This window comes from Aquarana catesbeiana, linkage group LG10 (genome assembly GCF_042186555.1).
Source record: "Aquarana catesbeiana isolate 2022-GZ linkage group LG10, ASM4218655v1, whole genome shotgun sequence".
Taxonomy (NCBI): domain Eukaryota; kingdom Metazoa; phylum Chordata; class Amphibia; order Anura; family Ranidae; genus Aquarana; species Aquarana catesbeiana.
Window position 1 is genome coordinate 127,787,315 of NC_133333.1, and position 26,053 is coordinate 127,813,367.

A 26,053-nucleotide genomic window follows, 5' to 3' on the forward strand; every position below is an offset into this window, starting at 1 on the left:
AAGTAAAGTGGAGGAGTGTCAACTTTCAAGGAGGCTGTACATAGACTGTGTATAGGAAGATGTCCCTGAAGATGTTGCTAAAGTGTTGTTGCTGAAGTCAAGTGGTCATCCCTTAATTTCCCATCACCATCCAAGTTATTAACCCTCAATAAACCACAAAAACAGTCAAGGACAGTTCTCTGGAGTGCCTGTGGAAATTCAGTGTGCCTGACTGTGCAGGGTGGGGGATCCCAGTTCAACTGCGGCTCCTTAGGGGGTGCGCTACATTTAACAAATACAAGGCACTCTCTAATTGGACGAGGTGGAGAGGATGAGTGGTAATGTTATGATCCCTGCCTTGTCCTGTCAGAGAACACCTAGTATTCATTGAATAAAATAGAAGGTGTTCTGCAAATGGTGGCTGTGCCAAGCAAGCACCCCCCTGTGGTCAATGCGGTCATTCCTGGAGTTCAGCATTAATACAGAGCTAGATTAAGTGATGTCTTCTATTTCAACCTGGAGTTCAGATTTTAATAAAAGAATTATACTCCTATTATCCTTAACAAAAGGGAAGTATCAACATTCAGGAAGAGATTCTCAAGCAGAACTTCAGTCATTTTTTCTATATATATCTATTAAATCTTCTGCCCTTGTTGTTTTAACTTTGGATAGTTAAAAAAAAATTCTGCCAGTAAATACTTTATACAGCCCACTTCCTGTTTCTTGTCTGGAAAAAAGCCTAGGCTTATGACATCATGTACAGCTCTCTCTCTCACTCTCGTGAGAGTTTGCCAGGAAGGGAGGGGGGATGAGTCATAAGAGGGCCAATGAGAACTGCAGAGCTGGAGGTGTGCCTCTGTGTGTCTGTGTAAATCCAGGAAGTGAACAGGCAGCAGCTTCAGCTGCCCACAGTTAAAATGGTTGCAGCCAGACTCAGTGGAGGGAGATTTCTGCAGCATATTTGGCAAGTACAGAATCACAGTATATATAAAATAATATGCAAAGTGGTTGGAGGGAAGCTTCAGAATGGCAAAGATGTTTTTATTACAAATTATGTGAGCAGACTGCAGTTCCTCTTTAATGAATGACTCCCACTGACCATCGCTCCCCAAACCTTTTCAGCTCAGATTACATGATTAATGATGCAATGTTGTTTGATGTGTTTGGCACTAACAGAACAGGGCAGTAAGGGTGCCGGTAGGGGGCGGCATGGGGGGGGTGGATCTGTCCAGGTCTATTAAAAAAAAAAAAAAAATCTTGTTCTTGAATCAAATTTTTCCATTCACAAAGATTGATCTGCTAATTTTTTGTCACTTTCATATTTTAGCTCTGTTCACAACTCCAGTTCTAACACTAATTACTGATGGTAATGCTCGGATCCTGATATGCAATACAAGTCTCAGTCCGCTCAGACAGACAACAAAACTGCAGTTTGCTTTCTACAGAGATGGAAGTAATGTTCAGGCATATAGCCTCATTAATAGATATACAGTTTCATCTACTTGGCAGAAAGGTTCTGGGAATTACACATGTCAAGTGAGAACTTCAACCAACACAGTGGAGAAAACTAGCTTGCCACTTGAAATTGCCGACACCATGACAGGTAAGCAAATTAGAACCGCACACTAGAGACACTTTCTTTAGGTTTATTAAAAAATAAAGTAACTCCACCCACTGTCTCAATTTAAAAAGAGTGTATCTTTGTGGGGCTCCGCCCACATAGCTGTGTCATTCATTCACAGAGTTCTGTGCATTAGTGAATTACAACTACTGTCTGCCATTGCAGCAGACGGCTTGTAGTTCTCAATGAACTTCGAGGGTGCTGGTGAGCGCTCTCGTCGTTCATTGATCTTTCCGCTCTTCCGTAGCTGTCTGCCTGTATGGGAGGTATGGGTAGATGGCTATGCTGAGAATCTGCAGGAGCCTTGCCTGATTTTGAGTGCAATGCTCTGCAGACTCCAGAAAAAAACAAAAAAACACATTTTCTTTTACCTGCAAAAATATGTGCATTTTTTAAAATGTGAACTTAGCCTTAAAGTTTATTGCTAAATGATCTGTGCTTTGTATTGTATTTGCAATTCAGTAGGGAAATTTTCGAGCTCTCGTTTTTGGAAAAGCTCTGCAAAATGACAGAGATGGGTCAGAGCATTAGCTGTCCCACAGGGAGATGCTCAGGACCTGCAGGGTCAGCCTTAGAGAGTTGAAAACTGGGCAATTGCTCAGGGCTCCTATCCTATACTGGGCCCCAGTTAATGTAAAGTGGAAGTAGGTGCTAGATGGGGCGGCACAGTGGTGCAGTGGGTAGCACTTTCACCTAGCAGTAATAAGGGTCGCTGGTTCAAATCCCAACCACAGCACCACCTGCTTGGAGTTTGCATGTTCTCCCTGTGCCTGCGTGGGTTTCCTCCGGGTACTCCAGTTTCCTCCCACACTCCAAAGACATGCTGGTAGGTTAATTGGATCCTGTCTAAATTGTCCCTAGTATGTATGAATGTGAGTTAGGGACCTTAGATTGTAAGCTCCTTGAGGGTAGGGACTGATGTGAATGTACAATGTATATGCGCTGCGTAAATTGACGGTGCTATATAAGTACCTGAAATAAATAAATAAATAGATAGATGCTAAAATGCTCTGTGTCCCAGTTCCAGACACCAGATGTGGCAAAGAAAGAATATGGAGTGTTGCGTGAGGGAGAAACCCTGACTTCTGAGATAGGTATGAGATGTAGTGGGTGTGTATGCTAAGTAGGAGTGTTGAATTTAATGTATCGCGATTCGGCCGTCCGCGATTCGGCATCGATGCTGCGACCGACATAATTGATTTTGGGATGACGTCACCTGCATGCCGCGCTGTGCCCTGCCTCTCCGAACGGAGCTAAAAGCAGCCAAAAGGCGCTGTGCCCTGCCTCTCCACACTGAGCCGAGGGCGTTAGCCGCGCCCTCATTTCCTGCCTCCCACTGACATCATCCCCAGCCGCTTTGCTGTGTGTTTTGCTGGCTACTACAGGAGAGGAGACATGTTGAGCGAGTGTCCCTGACTCCCGGTCTCTAGAGAGTCCTCCTCGGCTCACTGTCACATAGGCTGCTGCGGGTCACCTAAGCCAACATCCCGCACTTGTCCTCCTCAAAACAGGCTGCTGCGGGCAGTGGGAGACCCGAGCGAGCCAGAAGAATACTGGATGGCCGCGCTTGTCCTCCTCACAGGCTGCAGTGAGAAACCAGTGCACACTGTCATCATCATCATCAGGTACTTAAGTCAGACCACATCTGATGCACCATTATGTACAAATTTTTCATGAATTATGGTTTATGCATGTCTTATTGTCTTAGTGATTGATTCACATCACAATTTCATTGATACCTTTTTTTTTTTTTGTATGATTTATGGTTTTGCTCATAACTGACCCCACACATGCAGCCATGCATTGCATGTGTGGGGCAGTGATGAGCAAAACCATAAATCATACAAAAAAAAAAAAAAAAAAAAAAAAAAGGTATCAATGAAGTTGTGATGTGAATCAATCACTAAGACAATAAGACATGCATAAACCATAATTCATGAAATGGCATACATTGTCTTTTGGGGGACGTTATGGGGACATTGTCCGCAGTCTCTGACCCTCTCTTGTACCATGTCCGCAGTCTCGGACCCTCTCTTGTATCATGTCCGCAGTCTCTGTCCATCTCTTGTATCATGTCCGCAGTCTCTGTCCATCTCTGGTATCATGTCAGCAGTCTCTGACCCTCTCTTGTATCATGTCCGCAGTCTCTGTCCATCTCTGGTATCATGTCCGCAGTCTCTGACCCTCTCTTGTATCATGTCCGCAGTCTCTGTCCATCTCTGGTATCATGTCCGCAGTCTCTGACCTTCTCTTGTATCCTGTAATTAAACAATAAGACTAAAATCATAAATTATGCGAGCCAAGTCTCTGATTCGTTGTACTTATTGAAATAGCGCTGAGTGTCCGATGTTAAAACACTTTATATAAAACAAATGCTGGAGAGACAGGAAAGTTTCAAAATAAAGATGTGGTCTGTGGTTATGAAGGTATACGTAGAAATCCTTCCACCAATAATGATCACCGCGTGAGGGGGTCGCCCCCCGTGAGATTGCACTCACCACAATTTTAGTAATCACAAGCCTTTGGATAATAATCTTTAAACTTGCCGTCTCCTTAGTTCAACCACCAGGTGGTGCAAGACCCTCTCGGTAAGTATAACATGGGGAGAAAATGAAATGCCATATAGTGTAATATTGCTTAAGGATGTTTATTAAATAATACACAAAAACAGATTCCCCCTTTTTAAAATATGCGTACCAGATACAATAGGTTAAAAGAGCATGAAAAAGTGCACTGTGCCTGTGTTATTCGTCCCCCGGGAGGTGTTCCGGACTGCGCGCTGTATACAGCTAGTATTTTGCGCTTCCTGGTTACCTTCCGTGGAACGCACACGTCACTTCCGGTAGATTACGACCCTGACGCGTTTCGTCACTTCCGGACGTTATCAAAGGGCGTAATCTACCAATCGCGAGGCCGGCTTTAAATATCAGTAATGGATTTAAACAGCGAATAAGAAAGGCCGATCTGCCAGCCACTCCCACTTCATAATCAATGCTCCCAGAGCTGTCAGCAAAGGAAGACTTTAGCATACGATGCGCTAACACTGTTTTAAAACCAACACTGCCGACATCACTGGAAAGATTACAACTCATATGTCTTACTTACAAATTTCTCTCATACTTTTTACCTTACATTTAAAAAAAACGATAGGAATAGCTATCTACCTATCACTAGTGGCCATCACCCTCTATGGCTTAAAAATATTCCGAAAGGACAGCTCATGAGGGTGAGAAGAAACTGTTCCGAAGACACGGTATTCCATCTACAATCAAAAATTCTGGTAGAAAGGTTCGAGGCTAGAGGATACAAATTAGAGACGCTACAGAAAGTGGTAGAAGAAGTTGCAGCTCTACCCAGAACAAGATGTCTACAAGAACCAAGCCAGGAGAGTCTCTCTAAGAAAGTAAATGAACGAAACAACGAATGGGGATTTATCTCACAATTTCATTCCCAGTATAAAGAAGTCGAAGATATCTTTAGAGCACACTGGCACATCCTTTTAATGGACAAAAAATTGAATAATGTTCTTCCACCTGTACCTCAGTTTATCTACAGAAAATCTATGAATTTTGGATTTTGGGCCTTTCTTATTCGCTGTTTAAATCCATTACTGATATTTAAAGCCGGCCTCACGATTGGTAGATTACGCCCTTTGATAACGTCCGGAAGTGACGAAACGCGTCAGAGTCGTAATCTACCGGAAGTGACGTGTGCGTTCCATGGAAGGTAACCAGGAAGCGAAAAATACTAGCTGTATACAGCGTGCAGTCCGGAACACCTCCCGGGGGACGAATAACACAGGCACAGTGCACTTTTTCATGCTCTTTTAACCTATTGTATCTGGTACGCATATTTTAAAAAGGGGGAATCTGTTTTTGTGTATTATTTAATAAACATCCTTAAGCAATATTACACTATATGGCATTTCATTTTCTCCCCATGTTATACTTACCGAGAGGGTCTTGCACCACCTGGTGGTTGAACTAAGGAGACGGCAAGTTTAAAGATTATTATCCAAAGGCTTGTGATTACTAAAATTGTGGTGAGTGCAATCTCACGGGGGGCGACCCCCTCACACGGTGATCATTATTGGTGGAAGGATTTCTACGTATACCTTCATAACCACAGACCACATCTTTATTTTGAAACTTTCCTGTCTCTCCAGCATTTGTTTTATATAAAGTGTTTTAACATCGGACACTCAGCGCTGCTTCAATAAGTACAACGAATCAGAGACTTGGCTCGCATAATTTATGATTTTAGTCTTATTGTTTAATTACATGTTCAATTTTTAAAGTAGCTGCTTGAACCTGCTGCAGTTGATTACAGAGTAATTCCAAGGCGCGGATTGATGTGAGGCAGAGGCGGTTTAAATTGTCCACATATCTTACAGTTTTGTTCTCTTGTATCCTGTCTGCAGTCTCTGATCCTCTCTTGTATCATGTCTGCAGTCTCTGACCATCTCCTGTAGTATGTCTGCAGTCTCTGACAAACTCCTGTAGTATGTCTACAGTCTCTAACAATCTCTTGTAGTAGGTCTACAGTCTCTGACCATCTCCTGTAGTAGGTTTGCAGTTTCTGACCATCTCCTGTAACATGTCTGCAGTCTCTGACCATCTCCTGTAACATGTCTGCAGTCTCTGACCATCTCCTGTAACATGTCTGCAGTCTCTGACCATCTTCTGTAACATGTCTGCAGTCTCTGACCATCTCCTGTTGTAGGTCTGCAGTTTCTGACCATCTCCTGTAGTCATTTGGGGGCAGTCTGGAGCTCTTCTTTAAGTTGTCTGCTGTGGGGGGGGGGGGGTCTGCACATGGCCAGGTGAGGGAGTGAGAGACACGAGTTCCCGGCTCCAGCCTGCTCCGTATGAGGCTGATTAACTGAGCGACATGCCAGCGGTGTATCAGGATTAGTCTGGTGGGACCTCAAGGCTATCTCTTGGTGAGACTACAGCGGTATGAACTCGAGGAGACAGAGGGAGATGAGAACCGCATGCAAAGCAGCCAAGCGGGATCCGGCTTCCCAGAGAGGGGGAGTTGCAGCCAGAGATCCACCGCTACTTCCCCACGCTACAGGGCGCAGGACTTGAACCCGAAAGTGAGAGAGGGTAGGCAGACGTGCTGCTGCAGCCTAGGGAGAGCACACCTATGCAGCCAGTCCAAGGACAGATGGCAGTGAGAACCAGCGTGGAAGCGCTACAGACTATCCCACAGAGCCCCAGAACGTTGGCTGTGGTAGCGGGGGCTACACCTCTCATCCCCCTACCTGGGGAGAAGGAAGCAGCGGGGTTGAAACTGGAGGACCTAAAGACACTTATACAGGCTCTCCCTACACGGGCAGACATAGAAACCCTTATTGGAAAAGTGGAGGCTGCACACTGTAAGGAGCTGGAGCTGGTTCGGGGTGAACTACAAATACTAGCGGAACGCGTGACGGATGGGGAGAGTGCATATCAAAGCCTGGAACAGCTGGTGAGCATACTGGAGAGATATAGTTACACCCAAAAAGAGACCTCGGTGGCGTTACAGCTACAGTTGGAGGACCTCGAAGATCGGAGTAGACGCAACGATGTGCGCCTGCGAGGAATCCCAGAGGCATCAGACCAGGAAAACCTGCAGGACATGGTAAAATCTATTTTTGAAAATATACTAAGATGCTATGCCTTTAAATTTGGAACTTGATAGAGTTCATAGAGCATTAGGCCCAAAGTCCAAGGACATTAATCACCCCCGTGACGTGGTATGTCGTTTGCATTATTTTGCACATAGGGAGGCCATTTTGCAGAAAGCCTGGGAGACAGGAACAATAGACTTTAAGGGGGGCCAGTTGAAAATTCTACCAGACCTATCAAGAGCTACATTGTAGCGCAGAGCCCTACTACGCCCAGTATTAGAGCGGGTACGAGACTGGGGTGGGACATATCGATGGAGCTTCCTAATTTCAGTGCTGATAAAAAAGGGCACTCTATCTTTCTGGTTGCGTTCCAGAGCAGACTTATCAGACCTTTTTTTGTTTCTGGGAGTTGATTCATTTGAGGTTCCAGACTGGTTGCAGTTGGTCCCAAGAGTGCCCAGAAAATAGAGAGAACATAGTATCATAAACAGGAAAGTGGAACTGTGAATATAACGGAGGGGAGATTCGGAGGAGAAGCTGGAAGAATGAAACGGGGGGGAAGGGGGGCACGGGGTTGGGACACACGGGGCCAGGGGGGCTGGGTTTTATTTTTATTTTTTTGCACTAGACCCCCTGTGGGTTTTTTTGGGGGGGGTACTGGGTGGTCCCATCTCCCTCACCATTCCCTTTTCTGAGGGGGGGAGTAGGGGGGGTAAAGGGGTAGGGAGTAGAGGAGACTGCACGAGACAGCACAAGGAAAACTACACCTAATATATGAAAAAGGAAGGCCATACAACACGGCCCTCCCCGTACCTCTATCCATGCGGGTTTTAGCTACACACATATACACAAAGTATTGCACCCTTTTTATTTTTTTTTTGCACTAGACCCCCTGTGGAGCCTTTTTTCCTTGTTTTTGTTTTTTTTTTTGCACTAGACCCCCTGCAGGGTTTTTTTTTGTACTAGACCCCTGCAGGTTTTTTTTTTCACTAGACCCCCTGTGGGGTTTTTTTATTTTTCAGTCTTGGTGTTTGAAGTTTAGATAAAAGGGAATGTAGAGCCGACACTGTTTAACACTAAGACACAAAGGAACACAACACATAAGTACAAGAGTACAATAATAAAGATAATCAATCACTAAAGGAGATATAACAATGGAGTAGGATAATAGAAGAAGGGGCCGAGAAGTGACATTAGAAAGTAGCAGGAATGTGTTAGGGAGAGGGATAGGCTGAAGGGGTATAGGATAGGGGAAAGTGAGAGTGGGGGGGAGGGGGGGTTGGTGTTTTTTTTTTTTTTTTTTTTTTTTTTTTTTAGGGGGGATGTTTATTATGTAGTTGACATATTTCCCTGTGGAAGTAGATAGGGAGGGGTAGGGAGATAGGGAAAGGGGAGAGGAGGGTGGGGGACACTATAGGGCACTATACCCCATGACATATTGCAGTGATGGAGGGGAAAGCTTCTCCCCGGACCCTCTTCCTTTGAGGGCGGTATGTTGATATAAGTTTTACTTTCATGAGGAAAGGGTGGGGAGAGTGTGGCGAGGGCTACTCCAACAGAGCCCTACCTCCCCAGGAGAAAAATATTGGACTATTCCGGTACCCAAATAGTAAACCATAGATAAAACCTTCAATTTATTTCAATTACAAACATTATTATACAGAAAAACAACTTCAGGGTTGTTTACAAAGTAAATGGTTGAACAAACATTAAAACAGTACTAAGTACAGCCCCCATAGGTAGGTAGAGGCACATTGATGTGATAGAGGACGTTAGGCCTCAACAGTTTCGTGGCCAATGCTGCTTCCTCAGGAGGCGTCCAATTTTAACATCTAGAAAGGGTAGATAATAGAGATTACATACACAAAATACAATAAAAAGATAATACATAGTGATAAATGAAGATATTGGAGTATTTATACGCTGTATAGCACAAACTCACCAACAAAGTGAAAAACGGCAATTTTGAGACACCCAGCATGGGTGTTCCCCCTGGCGGCGGACACGGGGGGGGCTAGTAAGACGGACTATGGGTAAAAATAATAAAAAAAAAAAAAAAAAAATATATATATATATATATATATATATATGTAAATATTCTGTGTTGGTTTAAATACCACAACAGTAAGAATGTGCTGCTAAGACATAGATAACACTGTGTACAGAGGTGGAGCAGGACCTTTTCTTTTTCCTTTCTCTTTTTCTCCCTTCCTGCTCCACCCCTGTACACAGTGTTATCTATGTCTTAGCAGCAGTTTTTCGCTTTGTTGGTGAGTTTGTGCTATACAACGTATAAATACTCCAATATCTTCATTTATCACTATGTATTATCTTTTTATTGTATTTTGTGTATGTAATCTCTATTATCTACCCTTTCTAGGTGTTAAAATTGGACGCCTCCTGAGGAAGCGGCATTGGCCACGAAACTGTTGAGGCCTAACGTCCTCTATCACATCAATGTGCCTCCACCTACAATTGGGAGCTGTACTTAGTACTGTTTTAAGGTTTGTTCAACCATTTACTTTGTAAACAACCCTGAAGTTGTTTTTCTGTATAATAATGTTTGTAATTAAAATAAATTGGAATTTTTATCTATTGTTTACTATCTATTTGAGTACCGGAATAGTCCAATATTTTTCTCTTGGGGAGGTAGGGCTCTGTTGGAGTAGCCCTCGCCACACTCTCCCCACCCTTTCTAGTATATCATTACAGGATGATGGTACCTGTTATGATCCCCATTGTTAAGCTTTTGTGGCAACAACCTCCTATATATTACTTTCATGAAGATCATATGAAATAGAGCAATGGGCAAGAAATTGATAATATAGAAAGGTTGAGAATATAAATGTACAGAGAATAAATGAATATGTATTGATTTAGAGATATAAACACATATTGAGGCAATGTTATAAGGAGCAGGAGCGGGAGGGAGGTTCGGGAGCTCATGCGCAATCAATCCCCCATAGTAGGTTAGTACTCACTTAGGGTAGGGGGAGTTGAGTGCCTTAAGAAAGATATTATTTTATCCCTTCATCTGTCGAAGGGAGATACAGGGGGAAGTAAACCCCACGTAACACATCAGGGTTATTAGAACCCTTTTGGTTCTTTTCTTCTTATCAATCCTTTTTTTTTTTGCTGTTGCTTTTTGGTAGGGGGATGGAAGCTTTAAAGGTCACTTCTCTAAACGCGAAAGGGCTTAATGTACCAGAGAAAAGGAAGATTTTAATGCAAGATTTGAAACGCTCACACTGGGATGTGGCATACATTCAGGAAACCCATTTTAGAGAGGGTAAGGTACCAATTCTTAAAGTGGAGTTCCACCCACTTTTACCACTCTTCAGCATCCCTCACTAAACTGTGTACTGTAAACAAATTGGATATTTTTTTATTTTTTTTCTCAGCACCTACTGTATATCTGCTGTATTAATTTTTCACTTCCTCCTCCCTGGCCGCGGCCCATCGCATCATTTCCTGCTTGCAATGCCTTCTGGGAAGGGGCGGCAACTTCCTCTGAAACTGCAGTTGCTATGGAAACCTGACCTGAAACCTATTACACTGCTTGTGCTGCACTGAGCATGTGCGAGATCTGCAAGGATGAGATCCAGGAAGAAATACAGTCTGGCTTCAGATGCCCACACTTAATGTGGCCACGGCCTGCTGTAAGTTTATAAAATAACAAACTACTGCTATAAACTAACAAAACAGACCTTAGTTTACAGACTAACTTTACTAGAATACATTAAGCTTGTGTATTATAGGGGTATTTTTATTTAAAAAGTATAATTTTGGCCGGAACACCACTTTAAGACCAACTTCTACCCCTATGCATACCATGCATTTAATAGGGCAGTTAAATCAAGAGGGGTTTCTGTATTGGTTTCAAAACGAATTCCCTGGACATCAATAGACAAAAAAACAGATATAGAGGGCACATTTCTGTTCCTCAAAGGGACGATGGATAGCATAAAAGTGACTTTGGCCACGATATATGCCCCCAATAATAATCAAGATCAATTTATCTGCGCTACTATTAACAAGCTGATGAAATTTACTGAAGGTAATTTTATCTTGGGGGGCGATTTTAATCTTCCCCTAGACCCGAGGATGGATACATCAGGGGGAAGCTCCTCGGTAGCTACAGGTCTACGTAAACGAGTCTTACAAATATTGCATAATTACCAACTTACTGGCGCATAGAGAGCGTATCACCCTGACGTAAGAGACTACACCTTTTATTCAGTGCCACATAAAGTATATTCTAGAATCAACTTATTTTTCACTCCACAGAGTATGTTAATGGCGGTTAAAGAGGTGGCTATAGGGAGTATTACATGGTCAGACCACGACCCGGTCTCACTGACATTAACTATGAATGAGTATTCCTCTGACAAGAGGAGAGAGTGGCGATCGAATGAGAGTTTGATGGAAGATAAGATGGTGGTAGAGAAAGTTATTAGGGATTGCAGTATTATTTTCAATATAATACTGTAGAGGAGACAGATGCAGGGACAATCTGGGAAGCGCACAAAACGGTAATAAGAGGAGTACTCATTAAGCATGGTCCCAGAATAAAAAAGGAAAGGGAGGCCCAATTGACCCAATTACTGACAGATATACAGATGTTAGAGACCCAACTTAAACCGAACACGAGGTGTACGGGGGGAGACAGAACTCCTTAAAAATTGCGTAGACAAGTGACAAAGTTACTCCAACATAGAGCTAAGGCAGCTCTTCAGAGATGCCGGAAATATTATTATGAAACAGGAGACAAATGCGGCCGTTCACTGGCTAGAGCTTTACAGGAACAGAGGACTCAATCCTATGTCCCCCACTTAGTGGACCCCGAAGGTAGAAAAGTACACCTTCCCTCCCAGATTGTCTCGACCTTCCGTAGATTTTACCAATCCTTATACAATTTGCCTACCAGATCACAACCTCAAAATATCATGGAGGAATATATTTCCTCTTCAGGTATTTCTCAATTGACAGAACAGATTCAAGAAGAGTTGGACGTTGCTATTACCTTAGAGGAATTGCAAGAGGCCATCAGGACATCCAAACCCGGGAAAGCTCCGGGTCCGGATGGCTTTACACATAAATACTACCAGACATTTTTCCCTCAGTTGGGTAAGCAGATGGTACAAACATTTAATGCAATGGGACAGGGGACAGGATTTACTCCAGAAACCCTGAAAGCACATATCACCGTTATTCCGAAGGAGGATAAGGACCCATCAATATGTGGCAGCTATCGCCCCATTTCATTATTGAATGTAGATCTTAAGATATTTACAAAAATATTAGCCACACGTATACAACCACGTTTGACTGCATTAGTACACCCAGACCAGGTAGGCTTCATTCCAACGTGGGAGGCCCGTGATAATACCATTAAAATTTTGAATCTAGTCCACTTAGCCGGTCATTCTAAAACATCCACTGTGTTCCTGGGAACGGATGCCGAAAAGGCATTCAACTGGGTCAATTGGTCTTTTATGTTTTCAGTCCTACGGTATGTGGGTGTAGGGGAGAGGATGGTAGGGTGGATCTCGAGCATATACACAAGGCCGGAGGCACAAATAAAAGCAAATGAAGTTCTATCTGAACCTTTCTCTATCTCTAACGGCACCCGCCAAGGGTGCCCTTTATTACCACTCCTTTTTGCTATCACCTTAGAGCCATTTCTTTGTAAGGTCAGGCAAAACCCGGATATTAGGGCGTTAAAAACTGGAGATTTACATCATAAAGTATCCGCATATGTGGATGATCTTTTATTCTACCTTACTAAACCTGTTATATCTATGCCAAACCTACTAAGAGAATTGGACCAATATGGTGCACTGTCCAATTTAAAATTTAATATTTCCAAGTCAGAGGCAATGGGTGTATCTATGACTACGACTCAAATTAACGCTTTAAAAATGAATTTTAAGTTTAGATGGACCTATACGGGCATCAAATACCTGGGCACGTTGATTCCACCTAAATGGGATCAAATCTTTGAGTTGAATTTTCCACCTCTACTGAGTAGAGTGAAAGTCTTACTTTCTAAATGGCATCAGGGCCTTTTCTCTTGGTTCGGAAGATGTAACATAATAAAAATGTCAGTATTGCCTAAATTTTCCTATCTCTTTCAAACTCTACCCATTCATATACCCCCAGAATTCTTTAAACAGACTAATAAAATAACTGAATTCATTTGGGCCCATAAAAGACCCAGAATTCAACGCCGTTTAATGACAATGCCTAAACAATATGGGGGGTAGCGGTACCAGATATGCAGAAATATTAGGCAGCTCATATGGCGCAACTAGTAGACTGGTGTAGGCATGCAAGCTCTAAAATATGGCCAAAGATCGAGCAATCACAGTGTGAGGTTCCATTGCGTTGTGCGGTTTGGTGCTTTGGAGACCTGAGTTCAGCTCTCAAAAAGCACCCAACCTTGGTCCCTACCCTGCGTATTTGTTCCCGAATATGTTCCACCACTTTGTTATCTGTCAACTCCCCCTATACCCTATTGTAGGGAATCCTCGTTTCCCTCCAGGACTACAGGAGGGACCCTTCAGGAAACTTTCAGACTCAGTGTTTTCAGGCCGCGCATTTTATACAAATAGCGACTGGGACATGGCCCTCATTACCTGAACTAACCTCATCCAACGACCGTTTCTGTCTTGATTTCTGGAGTGGAGCTCAGTTGCAACATTTCCTTAACACTCTCCCACCTCTGGATAGATTTCAACCAACATTGACACCCTTAGAACAACTATGTGAGGGGACGGGGCCTTGCGTTCACTTAATCTTGCAAATGTATGCACTACTGGTTGCCCCCCAAGAGGATTATGTCCCTCCATATATAAGGAAGTGGGAAATAACATTTGACAGGACGTTTACCCAGGCACAACATAGGCAGATAGTAAATCTTGCGTTGAAATCTTCAATATCCGCAAGAATCCCAGGAACTAATTTTAAAATAATAAGATGGTACCGTACACCCTCATTACTTAATAAATTCTCGGACAAATGTTGGAGGTGTCAAGAGGAAAGAGGGACTCTACTCCACGTTCTTTGGTCCTGCCCAAAACTGGAGTACTTCTGGAGGGAGATATGGCGGATAGCACAGAAATTTACTGAGTATAACCTCCCAGAAGATCCAGCCCTTGTTACATGTCTCAAACATACCGGGGAAAACATATAGTAAATTCATTTTGGGCCATCTTATTAACGCTGCTAGATCATGTATCTTAGGGCAGTGGAGAGATACGAGCCCTCCCACAATTCTTACATGGGTCACATGAATTGAAGAGGTTAATAGGATGGAGGATTTGTTATTATCGGCTCAAAATCGAAAGGAGACATATTTAGAAACTTGGGGCCAATGGAATACATTTAAATTCTCAGTTTGTAGGATCGAAGTGACACCTAGATGCCAATAAAAGTTCCCATTAGAAGTAAACATAGATTGCCACCTTCCTGAGGCCTCAAAGAAAACTGCTAGTCATCTTGGCTACACGGATCCACAGGGGGCATTCGCAAGGCCCTGGCCAGTCTGCAAACTTTGATTAATATCAACAGATCTAAGGAACCTATTTTATCTCTCATAAAAGCTAAAATATTAGTGGCAGAGAGATGAAAATAATTCCTTTTGATCGTACACGTGATGGGTTACGTGTACATGTAACTCTGTATTTTTAGCATGTGTGGAATCCTAGAGAACCACACAAAATCGTTATATGGCGCCTGATTGCGGCAGGCAGGCAGTAATTGGTACTGCCGCGATCGGACTGATGCGCTGGTATCGGAAATCCTGTCCATGACCCAGCAATTAGCGCCGTTCTGGGCCAAGTCAACTCTGGTAATTTCAAGACACAAAACATTCTTTGGGCTGAGACAGGCACACCCCCAAGGGTTGATTGGCCAAGGCTAAAATCCAGCCCACATCCATATTTCAATAAATTGGGTAGCCTGAGATATGGACATCGTTCTTCCACAAAGCCAGTTCGAAACTGGGGAGTTACCACATGTTCCAGTATACTTCTACAAGATGATAGACTTTGGTAGAGTTTATTTCTGTTTTTATCCCTTTTTATTTTCATAGCAAATTGCCAATTGTGTGTCTTTCTGTATTTTTCGTATCTTTTTTAGTAACTCTTTTTTCTTTGTATATCTTTGATGCACTGCCCACTTTTGGGATATTAAATGATACAATTAATAAGTGACTTCTGTGTACTAAGCTAGGACTCATATCTCTGGAGAGGTTGTTGTATCTTAGTGCCTAAGTACTCGGTCTAAGTTATGTGCCAATCGGTATGCAATTGCACTGCGTGTTGGCAGGTTGCATGCAGATTGTAAGCTAACAGATCTTCCAGACAGAGATCTGTGTGTTTGGTGGCTCAGCAGACCAGTCTGCGAACAAACTGTTGGGTGGTGGCAGGCTATCGTTTATTGTGTGTCTGGTGTGTGGGGACAGTGGGAAGAGTGATAAACACCGGGGTTCAAGCTTGCAGGATAGCTGGAGGAACCCTAGAAGTGTGCAGTAATTTCTAGACTGTTCCCCAACCCTTAGAGTGCACCAGATTGTATGTAAGATTTGTATCTGCCTGTGTGTGGTCAGCTAGCTGGATTGGAGTGGAGTCTCCCTCTAGTGGTGGCCAAAGGTAGTGCAGGCTGTGAAAGTACCACAGCCAGTCTTACATGCACAGTATAAGTTCCCCCTTATTCCCTTAGTTCCTCATATACCCCGGTCACCGAATGCACATCGCGGTTAGCTAGTCGCCATGGGCGTGCGTAATCCGTGACAGATGGATTAATGAAATTGTTTATTTCTCTGTATGTATGACAACTAAAAGAAAGAAATTAAAAAAAAAAAAAAGTTGTCTGCTGTGTTTACACTTGGCTACATGCAGGGAGTGTTGTCTTTTTTTTTTTTAAGAACAGATAAAATTTAAAAAATTGAGTTCTTCTGACTGCTTGAATTTTATGGATGAAAACCGTGCGCAGTAATCGTGATGCATCGTGAAGCATCGCCGAATCAAATCATGGACAGGATAATCATAATCGAATTGAATTGTGAGGCCAGTGAAGATGCGCACCCCTAATGCTAAGTGTATTGAGGTGCATACTGTAGAATGTAGAAGGGTCCATGGTGTGGTCTGTTGAATGTATTTGAGGTGTGTTGTGTTGTACTGTGTGTGTTGCTGTAGAGTGTTGGGAGTATTGTAGCACATGGTAGGGTGAGGTAGTGCTGAGTCTATACTGCTGCATGATGTAAAGTGCAATTGTCTCCATGATGTGGATGCATTGTGAGAAATATTGAGTATTGGGTGTATGGTGCAGCTTACTGAGTTGCGGCTCTCGATAGGCATGGCTGTACCTCTGACTCCCATCATAACCTATCCTCCTGGCTGGAGAGCTATGCTCTCACAGATGTATGGCAACAAAGAAATCCTGGAGTCAGAGAATATTCCTGCCACTCGGAGACACATAAGACACTGTCTAGGATAGATTTATTATTAGCCTCTGTAGATGGTCTTCAACTTATATCCACTGTTCGATATCTCCCACGAGCTTTGTCAGATCATTCCCCCCATGGAAGTCCTGCTGGACCTCAATATCCCTCGGGGTAGACGGCATTGGCATATGAATATACAATGGCTGCAGGAGGAATTCATTACCTTGAAATGCAAATCAGAGATTGATCACTATTGGAAGGAGAACGGGGTAGATACACCAGTTTCCAACCAATGGGAAGCCTTTAAGGCAACTATGAGAGGAAAACACACATAGGCGAGTATAATTTAACCAAAAATTCCTTTATTAAGGGCTCAGAACCAAACAAAGAGGGAGGCAACGCTGGAGAAACAGCAGAAATTGGCGAAGCCTTTGACCCCCAGGGCAGACATCAATTCTTTTACAGCAAAATTGGTGGCCTGAGGAGTCCATATGTAAGGGAGTGCAGTCTGGTCCAAAAGTCCCAGAGATCCGGAAAGCAGCAGATGACATCTGTGTCCCCAGGCTGTGGTCCTACAAGAATGAATGTATTTGAGGTGTGTTGTGTTGTACTGTGTGTGTTGCTGTAGAGTGTTGGGAGTATTGTAGCACATGGTAGGGTGAGGTAGTGCTGAGTCTATACTGCTGCATGATGTAAAGTGCAATTGTCTCCATGATGTGGATGCATTGTGAGAAATATTGAGTATTGGGTGTATGGTGCAGCTTACTGAGCTGCGGCTCTCGATAGGCATGGCTGTACCTCTGACTCCCGTCATAACCTATCCTCCTGGCTGGAGAGCTATGCTCTCACAGATGTATGGCAACAAAGAAATCTTGGAGTCAGAGAATATTCCTGCCACTCGGAGACACATAAGACACTGTCTAGGATAGATTTATTATTAGCCTCTGTAGATGGTCTTCAACTTATATCCACTGTTCGATATCTCCCACGAGCTTTGTCAGATCATTCCCCCCATGGAAGTCCTGCTGGACCTCAATATCCCTCGGGGTAGACGGCATTGGCATATGAATGTACAATGGCTGCAGGAGGAATTCATTACCTTGAAATGCAAATCGGAGATTGATCACTATTGGAAGGAGAACGGGGTAGATACACCAGTTTCCAACCAATGGGAAGCCTTTAAGGCAACTATGAGAGGAAAACACACATAGGCGAGTATAATTTAACCAAAAATTCCTTTATTAAGGGCTCAGAACCAAACAAAGAGGGAGGCAACGCTGGAGAAACGGCAGAAATTGGCGAAGCCTTTGACCCCCAGGGCAGACATCAATTCTTTTACAGCAAAATTGGTGGCCTGAGGAGTCCATATGTAAGGGAGTGCAGTCTGGTCCAGAAGTCCCAGAGATCCGGAAAGCAGCAGATGACATCTGTGTCCCCAGGCTGTGGTCCTACAAGAGGCTGCATATTTTGCCAGACCAGGTCATCACTCTCTGTTCTTCCTTCCACGCTTCCTTCCTGGCTATGGCTCTGGTGTTGGAGATGTGGCAGAAGGAGGAGTAGGACCTGGAGGAGGAGGAGTAGGACCATGTGTGAGGTCACAAATGTGGGTAGCACATGTTATTTGGCCCCTCAACCCCTTATTGAGAGCTTCCAAAATTAGGAACTCACACAGGAGTCGTTGGCCCTCCTCCATCGGCATCATTTTGCAGGCAGTTATGCCAGCAAAGTCCTCCTCCACACTGTGGGGGGTTCTCAGGGCCTCTGTAGCCTTCCAAAAGAGGCCTATGGCAGCCTCCTCCAGGTTACTCCTCTTCCTGCCACTTTGTCTTTGACGGTGTAGGGGAGGGACCTGGGTATCAGGCAGCCTGCTTGGCCCGGCCACCTCCTGGCTGAGACTTCCCTGTGTATGAAAAAGGGACACGGTTTTAGTTTTTGCTTCATCAATCACAATCAGAAATTAGTACTCCAAACTAACATCTAGTTAACATCATTGATTGGACAACCATAAATATTTAGATGAATGCTATACCTGGCTCAAGCAGGGCTCCTCCACATGTTGCTGCCTGGAAGGCCCAGGTTGGGCGTCAGAAGCCTCAGCTGGGGGAGAAGGAAGCGTGGAAGGAAGAGTGGAGAGTGCTGGCCTGGGTTCAGTCTGACCTGCCAGAAAATGCAGCCTGTCATAGTACCAGAGCCTGGGGACATAGATGTCATCTTCAGCTCCGGATCTCTGGAAATCCTGGACCTTCTTGCGCTCCCTTAGATAAGTGCTCCTCAGCCCACCAATTAGGATCTTCAAATAGTTGATGTCTGCGTGGGGATCACCTGCTTCACAAATTCCAACAAATTATCCAGCACTGCCTTCCTCTTTGTTTGGTTCTTATATTCAGGGTGGTTTATCTGCCATAGACAAGGCAGCTCCCTAAACATATCAATGAAGATTGGCATAAAGTCCTGATCTTTCAAGATATCCATTTTCACTGCAAGACACAACACAAGACAAACCCTAATGTCAGCCTAAAGTCTACTAAACTTGTGCAAATACAGGCCTCAATCTAGAAGCAGTATAGGCCCAATGTTAAATCTTACCTTCGCTATCACGATCGGCGCCCCTGTTACTCCTTCCTCCGCTCACAGGTCGTACGTACTACGCACGCGTGTTACGCTTTATAGACACTGCGCATGCGTGAAACTCCGCCCGCCCCTGACGTATATGTCCTTTGGGGAGATGTTGGAGATGGTCGACATAATGAAAAGGGCCGACTATGACGGGAAATATGGACCTTACCCCAACCCCAATGTCAGAAAGGCCAAGATCATGGCGAAAGTGGTCAAGAGCCTGCACCGGAATTTCGGGGTATGGCGATCCAAGGATCAGCTCAGGAAGCGGTGGTCGGACCTCAAATTAAGAGAGCATGAGCAGTACAGAAAGATCCAGAGGGTGCTGCAAAAAAGTAAGTAGTTGTGCTGTGTTCCGATTCTTTTTATGTTTATTACGTTCGTGCTGCTCCATGTGCTTTTCTTAACTGTTATCCATTTCTAAATGTCAACTTTCATGTTCATGGGCACATTATTCGTTCTTATCAAACATTTTTCGTGCGGCCTAGAATACACCATTGTTTTGGCCATATGCATTTGCCCACATTTTTTAGGGCCTACTTGTCTGAAAATAATTTGGTTGTGTAGATGGGTTTGTTACTAGAATGAAATGCAAACTAGACTCTGTGTAAGGAGAGGATACTCAGCAGCAGTTTTCACATCTGGACGCTGGCGCACTAGTGTGGGACACAAGAACACCCTTTTTATTAGGGGGCCCACACAGGTGCTCCAGTGTATACTATAGGGGTGTCTCCATCTGTGAAGCTTGTACAAGACAGGTAAAGTATTCAAGCTTGAGAAAGGACAAGAAAAATGCTACATCTTGGAACTCTGCCAAAACAGACAATTGTACCCCACTTCCAAGCAATGTTTCATATTTATAGTTCTGCCATTAGATATCTGTGTACTAAGTATACCTATTTATTATTACATAGGGGATAAAAGACTCGGAGGACACTCCTCATCCGAGGAGACAAGAGACCCCCCACCTCTGGAAGAAGGGGAAATCCACCCAAGATAAGCAGAGCAGGAGGAGGAAGACGTGGTGGAAATTGGCACCACAACAGGTGAGTGTCTGCGACCACAGGCTCAGGTAAGAGATGGATGCCGGCATATTTATAATACATGTTGTTTTTTGGTTTCTATCTTTGTAGGTGATCGTGATGTTGTGGATCCAGATCCTTTCACCTCGGAAAGTGCACAGATCATGGGGTGTAATACGGACTTGGAAAACATCCAGAAAAACATCAATGATGTTCGGCAAAAAATGAAGAACATCATTGATGTTTTAGGGAGAGTTTAAAACCCCTCCAAATCCCTTTGGTTTTTGGTGTGCTAAAAATAATTGACATTTTTTTGATAAATTTTAGAAAAGCCAAATTATGAAGAGGCACACAATGTGTCAACATGTGCTATCTGCCATCACGGGAGATCAATGTAGGCGTTTTGGGGGTGCAACCCCTTCCTCAATAATAAAGTAGCTGTGAGGAAGGGGTTGCACCCCCAAAACACATCCCTTGATCCCCCGTGATGGCAGGTAGCACATGTTGACATTCGGAAATTTGTGTGCATCTTCAAAATTTTGCTTTTCCTGGGGTGACTTCACCCCATCTGAATGCAATACCAAACACAGTTTGTAAATACTCATGTCTGATATTGCCTTCAAGTTCTACCAAATGTGAACTTTGTAAGTTCAAGATTTGTGTCTTTCTTGTTGTTTTTAAACATGCTTGTTTTATCTTAAATGGACAATTCTACTTTTTCTAATGTGACCCCAAAAATTGTTATACAACAAACATGTTGGTTTGTTTAAAAAACCTTTTGTAAATGCACATGTGATTGTGCTTGTATTAAAAAGATTGATAATCAAGATTGTGTGGATTATTGTCTCAACGCTCCAACACTTTTGTGGTGCTCTAATTGGTGTTTTCTGTGACAATGGGTGTTATTTCCTGAGGGCAAATCCACTTTGCACTACAAGTGCAGTTTCAAGTGTCTTTGCCTTTAGTAAATAACACCCAACAGTGCTTTGTGAAGTTACATAATCACGCCATTTTCAGGACTCACCACATTTCTGTCAGGGTCAGCTAAAACAAACACAAGCAGTAAATGTCACCAAAGATTTGAGTCGTTTTTTTTTTTTTTTAATTTGAAAAAGGTTTTACACATTGTCTGGCATATTGATAGCCCCCCTACCCGCAAAGAATTCAAGGTATCTTAGCCGGACATCTCGGGCACTCAGGGGGGGCAAGCCACGGCCACTTTCAAGCGCCATCAGGGTTGGTTAATTTGGAATTGCAGCCTCAGGCTCAACTGAGCCAGCATAGTTGGCAGAATGTTGCCATAAAAAGTTTGTAGAACACAGCATGCCAGGATAATATGATTCAGTTTATACTCCGCCATATGTATGGGTGTAAGAAATAGGCGGAACCGGCTGGTCATGATTCCAAACGTGTTCTCCACCACTCTTCTGGCTCTGGCCAGCTCGTAATTAAAAACCCTCTGGTCTGGGGTGAGGGTCCTCATCGGGAATGGCCGCATAAGATGGTCCCCCAGTGTAAATGCTTCGTCCGCAACGAAGACGAATGGGAGTCCTTCCACATTGTCTTCTGGAGGTGGCAAGTCCAAGCTGCCATTCTGGAGACCCCTATAGAACTCTGTCTGGGCGATGACTCCACCATCAGACATCCGGCCATTCTTCCCCACGTCCACATACAGGAACTCATAAGTAGCCGACACCACCGCCAACATCACAATACTATTGAACCCCTTATAATTATAATAGTACGACCACGAGTTGGGTGGTGGGACGATGTGGACATGTTTGCCATCAATTGCCCCTCCGCAGTTAGGAAAGTCCCACCGCTGGGCAAAGTGGGAGGCCACAGTCTGCCATTCCTGTGGCATGGAAGGAAACTGTGGAGTCAAAACAAAAAAAAAATTAGTCATTTTGCACATAAATAGGGAAAGCATATTAGACACAAACTTTCTTGGCCAACATCAAGATAACATTTATTTGAGGGAGTTTTTAAAGACCAAAGTATAAGGTACACCTATCAGATTCCCCCTCCCCCCCTCTCATGGGCCATTTCTAACATTATGGGGGGGGGGAGCTCTTGGACAGGTAACCCTCTCCACTTCATTGAGAGAAGAAAGCCTAAATAATGTGTATTACTAAAATTATTTTGGGACCCCCCAAAAAAAGCCTCTGGAACTCTGCATGAATTTTAAACACCAATCACATTTCAAAACATTTTAGGGGGTATTTAGGGTAAAGCACTACTATGGAGCTGATCAAATACATTGTTAAGTGACTACATGAGGTGAATATAGGGCCAGGAGACCATGCTGGGGAGGTAAATTAAGGAAAATATGTATGAAGGAGAAAAAAATAATTACATAAAAATCCAGCATGCATGAGGACAAAGGGGACATTTACAGCATATTACAATCATGGTAATTAGGGAATGAGGAAAGAAATACAATATATTATCAAACATTATATACAATAAAATGTGATGTTAAAGGATAAAAATCTTACCTTTATACTCCTTCTGCAGGACCTGAATGATGGCAGAACAGGTCTCTGGGATAATGATACCCTTAGCCTGGGGGGAGATGCCTGACGAGAACTTCAAGTCCTGCTGGCTTCTCGCCGTCGCCAAGTACTGCAGGGTGGCGACTAGCCTCTGCTCCGGAGTGATGACTTGCCTCATGCAGGTATCCTGCCTACTAATATAGGGGGTCAGCAAAGCCAACAAACTGTGAAATACGGGGTCCGTCATCCGGAGAAAGTTCCTGAAATCATCAGGATTATTCTCACGGATCTCACGGAGCAAAGGCATATGACAGAACTGGTCACGCTGGAGCAACCAATTCTTGGTCCATGAACTCCTCCCCACCCTGTTCATTGACTGGGCTTGTGTCAAGGTAAGGACCCCAACACCAAGCCCCCGCACAGCACGAACTCTAGGAGGAGTACGTATACGCAACATGGCTAGAAAACGGCCGGCTGCTCAGAACGAAGTAACAGAATGCACTGAAGAACAGCAAGGCCTGTGAAGAGCAACCTGAAAAACTGTAACGAACGAACAAGAACACAATGACAAAGTCACGCGTAGCTTGCTGCACGCACTGAAGAGCAGATACAAACCCACAAGCACAAACTGAACAGCAGAAAACGATCTGAAAACCACAAGTCTGAAAAAGCGTGAATCATCTCTCACCAAACTTTTACTAACACGAGATTAGCAAAAGGAGCTCAAAGGGTTCCGCGCTTGGTTCTGAAATGGCCTTTTCTAGTCTCGTCGTACGTGGTGTACGTCACCGCGTTCTTGGCGAGCGGAAATTCCGACAACTTTGTGCGACTGTGTGTACGCAAAACAAGTTTGAGCCAACATCCGTCTGAAAAAATCCATGGAATTTGTTGTCGGAATGTCCGATCAATGTCCGATCATGTGTACTGGGCATTAGAGTGAATGGATTCATATCGAACACTTTTCAGATTCATAGGGGTACGAGGCAGGGGTGTCCTTTATCCCCTCTTCTGGTCTCCCTGGCCATAGAGCCGCTGGCAGCAAAAATTAGGAACCACAAAACCATTAAGGGAATCTCGGTTGGGGAGCTAGAGGAACGTGTATCCTTATACGCGGATGATATGCTCCTGTACTTAGGAGACTCGGATGAATCCTTGTCAGCAGCAGTCTCCTTGATCCAGGAGTTTGGAGACTTTTCTGGTTTCAGAATTAATTGGACCAAATCGGTTCTCTTTCCTCTGGATCCGCAACGGAACTTAAACCTGCCCGCTCAGTGCCCTTTGGCAGTGGAGACACAATTTAAATACCTGGGGATACTGATTAAGTCCCCGGTGAGTTCCTTTGCTGAGACAAATCTTTGACCAATAATCAAAACATTCAATGAAAGGATACAAAAATGGAAAGATATACCACTTACACTAATGGGTAGGGCTAATATATTTAAAATGATTTTTTTTGTCCAACTTTCTTTATGTTCTTTCTAATGCCCCAATTTATATCCCAAAAAAAAAACATTTAGATACATCAACTCCCTCTTAACCTCTTTCCTATGGGGCAACAAAGCAGCTAGGGTATCTCTGGAACTCTTATGCCCTGTACACACGGTCGGACATTGATCGGACATTCCAACAACAAAATCCATAGATTTTTTCCGACGGATGTTGGCTCGAACTTGTCTTGCATACACACGGTCACACAAAGTTGTCGGAAAATCCGATCGTTCTGAACGTGATGACGTAAAACACGTACATTGGGACTATAAACGGGGCAGTAGCCAATAGCTTTCGTTTCTTAATTTATTCTGAGCATGCGTGGCACTTTGTGTGTCGGATTTGTGTACACACGATCGGAATTTCCAACAACGGATTTTGTTGTAGGAAAATTTTATAGCACGCTCTCAAACTTTATGTGTCGGAAATTCCTATGGAAAATGTGTGATGGAGCCTACACACGGTCGGAATTTCCGACAACAAGGTCCTATCACACATTTTCCATCAGAAAATCCTATCGTGTGTACAGGGCATTACAGTTGCAGGTAAGGAGAGGTGGCCTAGTGGTCCCTGACCTCCGCCTGTACTATCTGGCTGCACAACTGGTACATGTATACTGGCGAATGTTCCCACAGCTGAATAATGCTGCAATTGCGGTTGAAGCAGTGGTGGCGACATCATACGAAACACTACTAAATTTCTTCTTTAGAGGAGAAGTCCCCACAGCAGATGGTAGAAACATGCTTAAAACTGCAAAAAGAACACTTGGGATCTGCTTGAAACACATAGATGATGGCCCCCTCCACTTATCACCAAATGCACCACTATGGTACAACCCATGCTTAAAGGAGTTTTTCCACTTGGAGGATGGATACAGGTAGGCTAAATTTGGACTCCAACTTCACCAACTATTGACAATGGTAACCTGAAATCATTCACACAAATAAAAAGAGAACTGAATATCCCAGATTCTTGGGCATTCCAGTTTGCTAGGCTGAAGCACGCTACCCATACTCAATTTGGGCTGGGACCTGTCTCTCTTGAGAACTCTAAATTGGAGAAACTCCTAGCTGATCCAAATCATACAAAACTGATCTCTACCTACTACAACACACTTATAGACAAAAAAATACCCAAAGAAAAAAAGCTTAAGGATCGCTGGATAGCTATTATCCCAGATCTTACAGAGGAGCAGTGGGAAGAAGTACTGACCTCATACATGACCACAGTCCTCTCAGCAAGAGACAAATTGATACAACTAAGATATTTACACTAAATGTACTATACTCCGATGAGGTTATATAAAATGGGGAGAAGGGAAAGCCCCATATGTCATAAATGCCTAGCACAAGTCTGCAGCAAGTTCTGGTTCAGTTATGTTGTGCAATAGTCCTCGCACCACAGGGGTCACTGTGGCTGAATTTTCATGCTGTAGACTTGCAGAGCTCTTGCTGTAGCCTGACCACTACAACTTTGCCCTTGCTAGAGACTTGCCACACAAATTTGCTACAAATTAGAAAAGTGTCAACTAGAACTATTGCTTCAAGTGTGTTGCAAGTGTACAACTTGCCAGTGAAAATGTGCAGCAAGTTAACAAGACTTACAATTCAAAACTGCCACAAATTTGTGCTAAGTTATCCTTGCTATTGGGGGGATATGTAGCCCTTAGAAATAAAACGTAAACCAAAGGAATAAGCAGAGGAGAAGCTACAAAGCATGCAGGGGAACCAGGAAGTTGTGGAAAGAGACAGCCAGCTGACAGGCAGCACC

General features: G+C 43.7%; 1 protein-coding gene across 24 annotated transcripts in view; it reads left to right on the plus strand.

The window, feature by feature from the left end:
* LOC141110879 (low affinity immunoglobulin gamma Fc region receptor III-A-like) overlaps positions 1-26,053 on the plus strand; it is a 110,978-nt gene that overhangs the window by 66,635 nt on the left and 18,290 nt on the right. For 22 of the 24 annotated variants that reach the window (XM_073602600.1, XM_073602599.1, XM_073602607.1 and 19 more), the window contains one exon: positions 1,307-1,582. The exons of 1 other annotated variant lie outside the window; for it this stretch is intronic. In XM_073602600.1, coding sequence (XP_073458701.1) covers positions 1,307-1,582 — 276 coding nt within the window. Of the gene's footprint in view, positions 1-1,306; positions 1,583-20,192; positions 20,303-26,053 lie in introns of those variants that run through there. One more of the 24 variants, XM_073602615.1, reaches the window with a different exon arrangement.